At 36.3% G+C, this 14,592-nt stretch overlaps 1 protein-coding gene across 2 annotated transcripts in view; it reads right to left on the bottom strand.

Moving 5' to 3' along the window:
- Positions 1–3,974: 3,974 nt before the first annotated feature.
- The window catches only part of BCKDHB (branched chain keto acid dehydrogenase E1 subunit beta), a 209,378-nt gene continuing 198,760 nt past the window's right edge, over positions 3,975–14,592 (bottom strand). Inside the window, exons 10-11 of one of the 2 annotated variants that reach the window (XM_003986336.5) lie at positions 6,264–6,412; positions 3,975–4,271 (exon numbers count right to left, since the gene is read on the bottom strand). In XM_003986336.5, coding sequence (XP_003986385.1) covers positions 6,272–6,412 — 141 coding nt within the window. In that variant the 3' untranslated portion in view covers positions 3,975–4,271; positions 6,264–6,271. The remainder of the gene's footprint in view (positions 4,272–6,263; positions 6,413–14,592) is intronic. The other variant, XM_006931864.4, reaches the window with a different exon arrangement.

Genomic DNA, 14,592 nt, shown 5'->3' with positions numbered 1-14,592 from the left:
TACCTTAGTATTTGATCAATTTTTTTAACTATGTGCGCTTTAAAAGGTGATACAGTCTCTGTTTACAGGGACAAAGTTTAACATATATTTCTGTTGACTCCATTCTATTATTTATTCCTATCTACTTCATCTAACAAATTTACAGTGGGGTCACAAAGTTGTCTTCTACAACTATTCTGTCCATATTTTCCTTTTTATAAGTTTTGCTTACATTTTTATATTGCACCCTTAGAACAAATAATCTGGGGCACCTGGGTGGCTCAGTCATTTAAGGGTCCAACGTTGACTCAGGTCATGATCTCAAGGTTCATGAGTTTGAGCCCCACATTGGGCTCTGTGCTGTCAGTGCAGTCCCAACTTCAGATCCTCTGTCCCCCTCTCTTTCGGCCCCTCCCTTGCTCATGCTTGTGTGCTCACTCTGTCGCTCAAAAATAAACATTAAAAAAAGAATAACTTAACTGTTGTATCTTCCTTGTAGTATATTTTTTGTTACTATTGACTGCATACTTCTCTCCCCTTGTCTTTTACTTTGTCTGATATGAATTCTGCCACGTTTGTGTCCTTCATATTTATTTTTTGCCTAACTTTGACTTGTTCATTTTTAAACTTTAACCTCTCTAGGTCAACTTATTTCAAGATCCTTCCTTAGTATATATCATTTAACTGGATTTTGTTTGTTAAGCCACTCTACATTCTTTCTTTTTTAACTAGGGAATTTACCCGGTTATATTTATAGTCATAATTGTTACATTTGGCCTCGCTTTTCCCTACTTTTCTTTCCTTGTTCTTTAAACAATTTTTTTCCCCCATTTTCTTTGCTAGGGATGTTTCTTAATTAAGTCTGCATCTTAGAATCTAGCTCAGTACCTGGCCTATGACAAGTATCCACTACAACATTTGTGGAATTAATTAGTAAGTATAGCATAGATGGTTTGTACAATGCTATGAAAGATACGCATGCTGCTTTTAACCCTATTAGTGACTAATTTTCGGAGCATTTAGAAACCAATCTTAAACTTTCAAGACTAACAAGAGAATAATAAAGTTCTACTCCTCTTTACTGAAACTGAAGAATTTGGCACTTCTGAATTCCTCTTGGCAAACCTACTACTCTAATCTTTGTCAATTTAAGTCACATTTATTATCATGACCATTTTCTTATTTTTACAATAGGGAACATTTGTTTTGCATAAAAAGGGTAGTTAAGACAATTGTTTTAGATATAGATCTTTTTATTTAACTTGTTTTCATTCTTACTTCCAGTCTTTTCCAGCTATGATTTCCTCATTCTTGTTCTTATTTTCTCCTTTTTCTGGCAAATATCTTTAATTATGATGTTTGGGGAGGTATCAGGTATCAGGGTTTCTAAATCTTTGCCCATGTATGAACATTTTCTATTTCTTTCCAAACTAGATGGCCTCGGGGAGTGTATCAGAGTCTCCAAACCTCACGTCTCTCTGGAAATTCTGACAGGATGGCTTTGGGGTCACGCTTCTCACTCCTCAGCCAAGCATTTCTGCTAAAGGCAACACTGTGTGCCTAGCTGGTTAACACCCATCAGATATATCCTCAGGTATACTTGAAATAGGTACAAGTGTGAGAACCAGTCTTTCAGAATTTAGCATCATTGACAAGGCTGAGGCCAAGTTTTGTTTCTGCACGGGTAACCCGACTTTCCATTCTGAGGCATCGGATGGGGCTGGGCCAGGGCCATCTCTGTGGCTAGTGCTGAATGGCACTGGGGTTGGCAGCCCCTCCAGAGCCACATGCAGTGGGGCGGGAGTTCCCAACAAATGTTCTCAAACAAACATCAGTGCTGTTACTAGAAGGTGGGGGGTAGGGATGCCTGGCAGCTGGAAACCACACATGTCCACCACAGGCAAGCTGATGGGAAAGGGATTTCACTCAACCAAATGTGGACCCTCTATGGGGTATCTTCTCAGTATTCTTACTCAGAGTTTCTAGATTATGTGACTTAAACCTAAAGGGTTGAACTGAGGTCATTTTCTTGATCTTGTGCTTGTGATCTTGATCTTGTGTTTTTTCCAATGGATACAGGTCTGTACATGTAACTTGGGTAATACCTATCCGTTGTGTAGAATGTGGACGTTAATCATGTTTTTTTCCTAAAGGAATTGGGAAGTATGAAGTGTAGAAGATTACCTTCACTTATATATCCATGTTGTCCCAGAGAGTGTGGCCTTCCTGTGCTGAGCTGAGAGTCCTGGGGACTTGGAATTTAGTGTTCATGTAACACCTCCTAGGCGTCTCATCCCACCGTTCTCATTTTTATAGTGTGAAGCATTTGTGTCATGTAAAGAAAATGTACTTATCACAATTATTTAGATGTATATATCCTCTGCTACAAACTGAGTTTAATATTAACTGTAAGCCATTTATTTTGGGAGGGAAAAGGGTGTTTAGTGGTGGGGACTGAAGGGCTAGCTGGAAGGGGAAATGCCTTGAAACTCAGGCTCCTAGTGTGTAGATTATCCGCACAGTTGTCTTCATGCTTGCTATTTCAAAACAGAGTAACAGAAAATAAAATTAAAATGGCTTAAGGGAAAATTCTTACAAGACCAGATGAATAGAAGAAATAGTATTTAAAAGATATCAATGGCAATTAACTTAAAATAAGTAGCTTTAACTAAAATTATAAATTATATCAACTAAAAAACCTCGTGCAGCTAAAACAAATATGTTTGAATAGAACCCATTATAGGCCAAGATATGGTTGACTACTGCATATTTCCTGGTTTTCCTAGGCTGACCATGTGAGTTAAGAGTTTCCTGCAAGGATGCCTCATGACTTTGGAGGACAGTGAGAACAAAGTCAAGGTCCATGTTGAGTTTTGGCATCTTAAACTCAGAATGTCTTGTATCATAAGCCAACTGGATTCACTAAATGTCTTCCAAACTTGTTGCTGACAAATACATCTTTTCCCATTCTATAATATACAGGTGTTTCTATTTTTAAACCAAGCACAGGGCTTTATTTTTACCCTAACAAGTGTTCTGGTTCTTTATTTCAGCCCATTGCTATATAGAATCTGTGATAAAGTGCCTTTAGTTTACCTCCAAGTTTCTTGCTATCTACAAATATCACTGTAGATTTCTGTATCCTCCAAATATATCTGATAAAAATGAACAGAACACAACTTTTTAAATTTTAAAAATTTAAAAAGTTTTAAAGTAAAATAAACATTTGTCATCATAAGAAAATATCCATTATCTTCATAGAGAAAGGAAAATGCTATATGACCCGATTTCTCTGATTTGTAGGGAGGTGGATCTTTCTGCTGGAACTGGTGAGAACAAACTTTTCTGGAATCTACGGAAGGGGTGACAGACCTCATGGCACCATCTGTGAGGGCCGGGCCCGCAGAGATGAGGTGTTCGGCGAAGGGATTCCTGAGGCTGTTCAGGCCTGTCTCAAACTATGATGAAGGGCAGGGTGAGAGATGAGGGGCCCTGGCGATGTCCCCAGCCCAGAGGTTTCCTCTGCCAGAGCATTTGTTGTTGCTCATCTTGTTCTGCTTTCATCTACATAATAATAGAAAGGGCATGGAAAAAGATATTTGCTTTGCAACATCATGGCAAAAAAAAAAAAAAAAATTCCAACTGTATCAAAAGCTTGGCAATTTTATAACCAAAAAAAGGCTCATACTGTCCAGCTCCCACAATTGGGAAGCGAGGCAGCAAGGATAATCCTGCCACGCCTGCCAGCTTCTGGAGAAAAAGTGAGTATGTTCATCAGTGGATCTTGTTGAGACAAGAGAGAAGGACGAGGAAAAATATTCCACAAGTTTCATACATACAACCATCTTAACCACAAAGAACTATAATAAATATAATGAAGTTGAAAATCAGCATTTCTAAACATTTCACTTTCATTCAGATTTAATTGACAAGATAATCTACTACTCTGACTAAAATTCTTTTAACTAATGAAAAAAAAAAAAGGACACATGACCTGAGGACAATCTGATTTTGCTTTATTGAATATTATCCCAATCCAATATTTACAGATGTAATTAAATGGAATTTATAAGACTACCAAGTGGAACATTTAAAAAAGTTAATCTGAGACACTCTTACTGGAAATCATCGATTCATATGTGTTAATACCATAACTAATTTAAAATTTTCAGCCAATATCCAAGGTGGTTCAGTTCATAAAAACTCTTTTCAAGAAGAGAGAAGTCTGAGGAAATAAAAAGAAAAATGTTCAGAAAAATATTTCCGTATCTAGTCACAATCTTCCAGTTTTTCTGTAAAAGAAATTCGATAACAATTATAGACATTCTGTCCACCACGAACGAACAGATTTCTTAACTGCATGACTATTTTCCTCAATGCCATATTTTGCTTTAAGCACAGAAAACTATTTCTACTTTTGTCATGTTTTCATGATAGGCTTACACATTTTTTTATGTTTAAAAAGAAATATGTATCCAAATTTAAATCAGCACCTACATACTATGGCCACACATTGTTATTACCTTGACTGTCCATTAGAGATAGTCCATGGAAGGTATAGGATGGACAACAAAGATGGCGTTCCTCTGACTAGTCATAAGTGTGACTTACTGTAGAAGCCAGTGGCTTTCATAGACATTCAGAGGACACCAGATCTACTATTGTCTGAAAGAACACCAGGGATATGTTCCTGGTGTTTGGGACTAAGGGCCCCAAATTTACATCTGCAACATTGTCAAAATAGAACTGCAAAAAATTGGGGATCACAGTGGCAGATGGGGGGGATTTTTTTCTCTCTCTGTACAAATTTAAAGGTATCTCTCTGCTTTTAGGTGTGCTAGGTTTACTCCTCAAACACAGAATTCAAGAATTACAGAATTTCTTATCTTGAAGAAGTATGTGCTTACATTACTACACAGAGTCTATTCTCCTTTTTTCTTAGCAAGATGGTGGTTCTTCAAAATGTATTGTTATTACTATTTTTAGATATTAAAATGTAAATATCACATGTTAATATTCAAACGTTAAATCTAAAATTTAATCCTATCTATGTATTTCAAAAATGTCAAGATAAAATAAAGCAGTGTGTCAGTGATAGTAACTTCTATATTAAAGCCCTGAAAACGAAACGGTTTTTAATGGTATTCATTTTTGCTAGAACAATACTGCCAAAGGGGTAAGCATGACATGAAAAATCATAATGAATAAATATCAGTTTATTATCCACAATTTAAAAACATTCACTTTAAAAGAAAAAAGAAATAAAAACATTCACTTGGGGGAGCCTGGGTGGCTCAGTCGGTTAAGTGTCAGACTCTTGATTTCAGCTCAGGTCCTGATCTCACAGTTTGTGGGTTGCAGCACTATGTTGGGCTCTGTGCTGACAGTGCAGAGCCTGCTTGGGATTTTCTCTCTTTCCCTCTCTCTCTACCCCTCCCCCTTCTCTCAAAATAAATAAATAAACTTTAAAAAAGCCAAAACATTCACATGCCAGAAAGGAATCTGGAAATGGCAGTGGTTCTGGATTCTTTTAAGTAAAACTTCCCTATACACAATAAATAAGTTTCCTGCTCAACAAACCTGTTTTTAGATAATACAAATTGTATGTTATGGATCATCATATAGTTTAATTCACTGGAGTCCACATTAATGGTGCTTGAAGGCCCATTTTTAAATAACAGAAATTAACCCTCTGCATGAACAGTTTAAATAGCTGGTAAAAATATACAGAAATGAGGATAAAACTGGAACCGTGGAGTAAGGTATATTTGCAATCCAACCATGGCACAGAGCACACACACCTTCCTCTTTATTGATTCCTCAATGTTAATATGTGTACACATCTGTTTTATAGATATCCGATAATACATCAGATAATAATCGATGTGTTTCTATTCAATGTAAATATACCACTATGAATGTGAACTTTTTTCTTAAGTCCACATTTTGTTTTAGAAATTGCCAACACATTGATGACCATTGCCATTGGTTAATAGTACATTCATGGGTGGGGCGCTTGGGTGGCTCAGGTGGTTAAGCGTCTGACTTTGGCTCAGGTCATGATCTCAGGGTTCGTGGGTTCGAGCCCCGTGTCGGGCTCTGTGCTGACAGCTCGGAGCCTGGAGCCTGCTTCGGATTCTGTATCTCCCTCTCTCTCTGCCCCTCCCCCATTCGTGTTCTGTCTCTTTCTCTCAAAAAATAAATAAACTTTAAAAAAATTTCGTAAAAATGGTACATTCATGAGAGTGGCATGCTAGCTTTCTCAAAATGCAGGGCAGACTTACCAATATGGTTAATAGTTGATCATTTTTCGGAGGGCATCATAGCACTTCCATTTGTCTGGGATGTAGAATGGCTCAAAAATGTGAGGAAATGGTGTGTCATACCCGCATACTCTTGATATAGGAGCCTCTAGGTTCAGGAAACATTCTTCCTGCAGAGAAGAACACAGATAGTTAACTTCAAGAATATTCTCTTTTATTCACAGAGATGAAATATTTTCATTTAGAATACGGTTTTATCCAAGGGCATTAAAATAATTAAGTATATTTTAATGTAAAAAAAAAGTTAAAAAATAAAGTAACAAACAGCATGTTGGGCTCAATCCCAATTTTACTTCAAATGTTTTCATCTACAGGCATTTGAATTTATGCCTACACATACCTCTACTGCTTAAGTCTAATTGGAATTATACCAAACATGCTGTCCTACAAATACAAGTGTAAGTCATGACAAAATCATAATGAAATGTTCACAGGAAACTCTGCGGCTTGAAATTAGTGATGGTATATGTTTTTTCTTGTTTCCTGTGTTTTTCAAGTTGTGTATGCAATGGACATGCATTATGTTCATAATCTATGTTTGTAATTATTCTACACAGCCACACTGAACATCTACCAGTTACTTAGCTGTGCCTACATTCTCTCATGGCTAGGCTTCTGTAGATGCTGATGGTCCCCTGCCCAAGTCACTGCCCAAGCCCATCACTCTCTGCCTGACTGATGTGTGCACATCTCTCAGATATCATGTTAGGAGTCACCTCTGCTGGGAAGCCTTCCTTGGTGGCACTTCCCCAACCCTACACCACTGATAAGAGAGGGGCTTCTGCCCTGAGCTCTCGCAGAACTGAACTCAGAAAGATCAGCAAGTTGCCTAATTATCTGTCTCTCCTGAGAGACAGTGAACTCCATGAAGCTAGAGCTCTGGTTCAAAAATGTAAAATCCCAACCACAGAAGAATCCTGTAGGAAATTATCTTCAGGGGGAAAAAAAAAAGTTATTCAGGTGGCAAATTCATACTTAAAATTTTTAGGAGGTTAAAAAAATCTGAAGAGAGATATATGATTAAACTATTCCTATGAAAATGATATTAATGTTACCATTCACAGCTATTAACCTCAAATTAAATCTTAGGTGTTTTCCGAATGTTGCCAAAAAGAAGGGGAGTGGAGGTGTTGAGCAAAGTGAGAGGGAGGGAGGTACAGGCCTCCAGTTAGAGAATGAGGTAAGTCACGGGAATAAAAAGCAGAGCGTAAGGAACACAGTCAATGATACTGTAATAGCCATGTAATGGGAGGCAGCCACACTTGTGGAGAACATAGCATGATGTATAAACGTGTCAAATTACTAAGTTGCATGCCTGAAACAAATGTAGCACCGTGTGTCTGCTACACTAAAACAAAACAAAACAACAGCAACAACAACAGAACCCTTAGGTTTTTTTATGCACCTGCATTCTACATTACCTTGCTTTACAAAGGATTTGAGGTTCACTTTTGCTTACGTATTTTACTTAACTGCACTTTATTTTTTTTTTGCTTAACACAAATGTTTTATTTTTTTAAAGTTTTCATTTAAATTCCAGTTAACATACAGTATAATATTAGTTTCAGGTGTACAATACAGTGACTCAACACTTCTGTACAATAGCCGGTGCTCATCACAAGTGCACTCTTTAATCCCCATCACCTATTTCACCCCTCCTCCCCACCCACTGACCCCTCTGGTAACCATCAGTTTGTCCTCTATAGTTAAGAATCTGTTTCTTGATTTGCCTCTCTCCTTTGTTTCTTAATTTTCACATATGACCGAAATCATATGGAATTTGTCTTTCTCTAACTTATTTCACTTAGCATAATACTCTCTAGCTCCATCCACATCGTCGCAAATGATAAGATTTCATTCCTTTTTATGGCTGAGCAATATTCCATTGTGTGTGTGTGTGTGTGTGTGTGTGTGTGTGTGCGTGTGTGTGTATATATGATTTAAAAATATATTTTACATATTTATAATATGTGTGTGTATATATATGCATGCCACCATATACATACACCACATCTTTAACCATTCATCAGTCAATGGACATTTGGGCTGTTTCCATAGTTGGCTATTGTATTATTTTGACATTTTCATTTGAGCAGAAAGTTTTACATGAAGGAAACATGACAACTCATGTTCAATACCTATCCTCTGTGGATATTTCTTCAAGTGACAAGCATATTAGGGCAGAAAGAGCCTGGGAACAGAACAAATTAGCATCAAGATACAAGCGGCCATTAACAGACCTCACTCTGCCCCCATAACCACTGTGGTTTATATTATCAAACACCAAGTAAGTGCTAGTTTTTCCTCACAACAGGAAATCTTCATTAACAACTTGAGAACACTATACATAAGGCTTAAAGAGTAACCTAAGAAATTCCACTACTAATATGCTAAAAAAAAAAAAAAAAAAAAAGACAGGTGGATTGTTTCTTGACTGCAACAAGTAATTTTAAAGGGATTTAAATTATTGATGTGGGATTAACTCAGTTTTATTACTTTAATTGATATGGGCTTTTCCTCATCTTCCCTGATTATTTTACTCTTCATAACTGCAAGTACAGAAAATCAAAGGTAAAACATTTTACTAAATGCCCTTGACTTTACACCTGCTATAAAATACTGCTCTTTCAAAGTTGGAAAGCTGGGATACAACAGAACGATCTGCCAGTATTTGTGAAAATGACTCCTTTTAACATAATGACTAACATCATCAAACTTTTTTTTTAAATAGCAATGCTCCTAATTCCTCAAGAATGTTAAAGTCACTCTTTACAAGATACATCTGTGTGTACAAAACAGATGAACATAAGGGAAGCAAAGGTAATGAAAAAAAAAAACAGGTAGGGGGACAAAACATAAGAGACTCTTAAACATGGAGAACAAAATAGAGAGTTACCGGAGGGATTGTGGAAGGGGGGATGGGCTAAGTGGGTAAGAGGCATTAAGGAACCTACTCCTGAAATCATTGTTGCACTGTATGTTAACTAACTTGGATGTAAATTTAAAAAAATAAATTAAATTTAAAAACAAAAACAAGATACTTCTGTGTGTTTGCATGGGCACAGAAAAAGGTCTGAAATGTCACACTTAAACTATAAGCAGTGGTCACCCTCTGAGGCAAAGAGGTTTTCAAGAAAGGACTCTACTTCACACTTTAAATGTATTGTTTGAGTTTTTATGAAACAGTATTACTTTCGTAATTAAATGACACTGACATAAAAGAGTAAAGGATCACCTTCTTTATGTGAATAAAAATTACTATTTTATGTTATTTTTGTAACTTCTTATGTAGCATTTCCTTAATTTGGAAATAATTACTGTACATTAAATGGAATTAAAGGATTATAAAGTACTATATGTAAATATATAAAGTATATTTTTTAAATCATGGAGGATAATATAAGGATAGATAACAGAGGACTATGGCTCAATTTTTGTAAGGATAGGCCCTAACCAACTGAAACAGTTTGAAATTTTAATGCTTTGCTAACTGAAGTAATATTAGAGATTTAAGTTATTCCTTCCACGGACTTGTGTTAAAACTTCTTGTAAAGAGATTGGAAACAAGATGTTTGGGTCAAGCAGCTACACACAGTGACTTCCTACTGAACTGGTTCATACACAAATGATTTATGTGTGGCTATATGTTTCTTTCTGCAACCATCAAAACAGGGCAACCTTGTTCACCCTGTTTTTTTCATACAGAAACTATACTCACACAGACATTTACAAAAAGATATTTGAATTTCATCAGCAGATTTGTAGATCAATGTACCAGATTAATCCTCCAGAAATCATATCTCTATTATATACCACATTATGACACCATAATTATAGTAACCATGTACCTGAATTTCCAAGACAGGCCAGATTAACTGTATTTTTCTTTTCCATTGACTGAATAAGTACACTCATTTTAAAAACTGATGTTTTTTTGGAGTTCCTGGATGGCTCAGTTAGTTAAGTGGCCACCTCTTGATTTCAGCTCAAATCATGATCTCATAGTTCATGGGATGGAGCCCCTCGTCGGGCTCCATGCTGGGTGTGGAGCCTACTTAAGATTCTCTGTGCTGGGTGTGGAGCCTACTTAAGATTCTCTCTCTTCTCTCTCTTCTCTTCTCTTCTCTTCTCTTCTCTTCTCTTCTCTTCTCTTCTCTTCTCTTCTCTCTCTCTCTCTCTCTCTCTCTCTCTCTCTCTTTCTCTCCCCACCACCATCCCCCCAGGCCCTCTCCTGCTTATACACACATGCTCTCTCTCTCTCAAAAATAAACAAATAAAAACTCTGATGATTTTTCATTCAAAAATAGTAACCCACATAAAATTAAAGAAGAAATAATCACCTAACCCACAGAGTTGTGAGAACTACAGGTCATGTCCAGCACAGGGGCTAACATGGGAAACATCGGTTTCTGCTCCTCTCCTTGGAGAGCCTGTATGTGGAGCAGCTCAGTCCACATGGGACAATTACAGATGTAACTGTGAGGTTCCAAAGCAGATTACAGTGTAATATGTAACCAGGGACATCAGAAGAGAACCAGACAGGTGCCAAGAGAAACTTTTCTCCAGCTATTCATGGTCCTAAGTATCACCATGGATCCAGTGAGAAGGAGTGAACATGAACCCTGAAGCAATCGCCTAGTTACACTTACATACATTTTGTTGTGGTGTGTGCTTTCACATAAGTAATCAATCAGGTGCTTAAAAGGAAACAGAAATTCCTTCCAAAAGACCATTGTGTGACATTCTAGTATATGGTATTCAAAATTTACTTCTGAATATCTGTCATTATGAGAATTTTTTTTTCTAAAATATGTTAACAATAGGGCGCGTGGGTGGTTCAGTCAGTTAAGCATCTGACTCTTGGTTTTGGCTCCGGTCATGATCTTGTGGTTCATGAGTTCAAGCCCCGCATGAGGCTCCACACAGAGCATGAGCCTGCTTGGGATTCTATCTCTCCCTCTCTCCCTGCCCTGCCCCTGCTCCTGCTCTCCCTCTTTCAAAAAAGCAAACAAAGAAAAAAAACCTTTAAAATAAAATGTTAATAATAGTAACCAGTACTAACGATGTAACAGGAATGGTACTTAATGAATTATACTTTATATTTTATCTCTAACAAATCTATGAGGCAGGTATTATATTCCATTTCGCAGATGAGGAAATCAAGGTGAAAGAATTTGTCCAAGGTCAAATAGCTACATACATAGCCAATTAAGATTCCAACTGGACTGCAAAGCCCGTGTTCCTAGACACTCTTCTGCAAAATGACTATTGAGGATAGTAATAACAAGAAAGATGATAGATAGATAGATAGATAGATAGATAGATAGATAAAAATAGGAATAAAGAAGAACGGTAAAATAGAAAGCAGGCTGGGATGGAGGTTTTAGAACAGAGTCTCAAGAGGCATAATGGGTTAAATGCAGTCTTATACATAAGGAAGGCAGAGGCTAAGACATGTAAAGAACTTGAAAAGCACACATGTAAGCCTAAAAGTCACACATAGAGCAATAAACAGATGGTCCCGGGTATCAGCAACCTCCTGAGTTATCCTAAGTGATTTAAATCAACATAACTCAAATTGTTTACATATTAGCCATCTGGGTTGCTATGCATATTATAACCAGAAAAGGAAGCAGACAATCTGAAATAACAATTCCAAATCATAAAAACTATAGATGTGAATGAAATATATTCCTTATTTGCCTATTTGTAACAAAACAAAACAAAGTTTTAAGTACCTTGTTAAGATAGCAGAGGACAGAGATCCTGCATATTTTTTAGCAGGTAAGAGAGAACAAGTAAAAATTAATTAAATTGGATCCATTATTGTTTTAAGAAAAATAAAATTAGCAATACATTTCTAAAAATTAAGTGTACTATATTCAGTCCTGTGTTTTAGTGACTGTAATATAGATTGTATAGTATGTGCATGCAAATATGAATATATTAGGGCTTTCATGGGATCTCACAAAATCTCTCAACATGTAACCTCATCTCCCCATTAAAATTTTAAGTATATCAACCATAAATTCTCCTGTCACAATGTCACAGGAGTTATGGCACTGAAATCAGTCTCAGGCATTCCACATTGTGGCTTCAATCACTCTCTCCACAAATCTTTTCACTGTTTTTATGGCAAAGCTGTATAATATAATTGATACAGCATGGAATTTGGAAGTCTATTTAAAGGGAATCTTTGTTTTCCTATGATTTCATTTCTCCAAGCCCCTTTTTACTCAATAGCAAATTAGAGGTATTGAAAAATATTATATTATCCTATTGTTTCATAACTCTATTGTTACTTTGCCTATTTGCGTCTCCAGATTGTGCAGTAGCATATGAAGAGTACCAGGTTTCAAGCTTGACACATCATAGTGCTCAGTAATTGCTAGGTTTTTGTTTTCTCTTAAGATTTTCTAAGTTATAATAAACACAAAGTATTTGAAATGATAGATCAAATCATCAATGAAGAGAAGATTCTGGTACACAGAACGGTCAACACCGAGAAGTAATATCCCTTATAGCACTGTGCCTGAACAGCTACCTGTTACTGGAGACTTACTAAGCCTTAAAAAATGTAAGAAAATACCAAAAATAACTAAGTGCTGTATGAGGAAGGAGGGTGGAAATCACTGAGGTTATGAGAGAAACAGGCTACATTCAGGCCTCAAGGAAAGAAAGGGTCCGGTGCTGCCCCCTGGTGGGAGTCAGGGAATGTGGACACAAATTGCCAGTTGCTGGGGCTGGAATGACAGATTGTGTGGCTAGATAAGAAAGTCAAGAGCTCTGGAAATGGTTAAAAAAAATCTACCCCCTCTCCCCCAGAAGAACATAATTTCCCAGCAGGGCCACTATAGAAAAGTAGGCTGTCAGTTAGCTACTGGATGGTTACAAGTAAAAGAGCCCAACCTAATTGAATGTAATCAGGGCATATATACTTTGAAAAACAGTAAAGAATAAAGACCATGCAGTATCATTTAATTTAGTTTTAAAGTAATCATTTGGTTTTGCTTTTTATTTCAAGGCAACCCTAGGCTTGGATTTCTTTCTAGGAAAAATTCTGGATAATTTTTATTCAGTTCTTCTAACGACAGAAAGTTGGATACAGCCTATTGTGTAAGACCACATACCTTCTTGAGTTGGAAAGTTATGAAAAAAAGTTAAAAGTGAGATAAGAAAACTTCAGGGTTTTTTATGTATGTACCTAATTTCTTATAGCTGATATAGGCTGTTTACATTACTTAAATTTTCCTGAGAAACTAATTTTTCTAAACATTTAATGGAAGGTCAGAAAGGCAGGACACTGTAATGAGAAATGCATCACAAGTCAGAATAGGCATACATTGCCTATAGGATTACCTGATAAATCAAGATTTTATGTTCCTCCTTGGAATAATGAGAAACATCAGTTCATTACTTAATTTCAAAGTTATAGCTCAGAAAATTGATTTTTAAATTACTTTGCAAACAAAAAGGTCCCAAATATATCACATAATCATTATTATGCTACCAATAACCCATTTAAACTATGAGAATATATTTTGTTTCCAAGAGGGGGATAGGATGGGAGTAAATTAAGCTATAAATGTAATAAGCACCAAGCCAGACATAGATCACAGAGTTATCATTTCTTCTCTAGGAGAAAAAAAATAACACACAGCTTTAAATGATTTTGGATGTGCTTACTTTCCAACCTGAATTCCAATACCATTTAGTCCTAATTTAGTTAAACTGTTAAATTAACAATAAAACAAGAGATTTTGCTTCTAAGTTCAATTAGTTGTCTAGAGGTCATAATGACAGTGCAAGAGTAAAACTCTAAAAAATATGAAAAAGACCTGAATATACCAGATGATGTAAACTTGATAGCCATAAAGTCAATGAACTTAGAGACTTAAGTTGATTAGTCTTATCTATGTAAGGCTAGACATCACCCAGCCTCCCAATACTATCAGAGAATATTTGTTTTAAATTTGATTTAAATCTGCCATCAAAACTTGCCCATAGCCAAAACATGAGCTTTAGCAGATGAGAAAAAAATGATTCTGGTGTCTTGAATCACACTTCCTTAGCAAATGAGTCACAGAAACCTGTGAAGGCACTATGCCAGCAACTCCAAATTAATTTCATTACTGAATTAAATAAATACAACTTTTACTAATGTAACATATTATTTTTCATTTAAATAGTGGTTTAAGTAGTATGTATCATGTTTTTAAAATATAGCTTAGAAGACATATTAGGCTGTACCAATTTTCCACATAACACAGACCTATGAAATTAAATCTTC

Source organism: Felis catus, chromosome B2 (genome assembly GCF_018350175.1).
Source record: "Felis catus isolate Fca126 chromosome B2, F.catus_Fca126_mat1.0, whole genome shotgun sequence".
Taxonomy (NCBI): domain Eukaryota; kingdom Metazoa; phylum Chordata; class Mammalia; order Carnivora; family Felidae; genus Felis; species Felis catus.
Note: the sequence above shows the minus strand (reverse complement) of the source record. Positions and strands in the feature narration are given on the sequence as shown.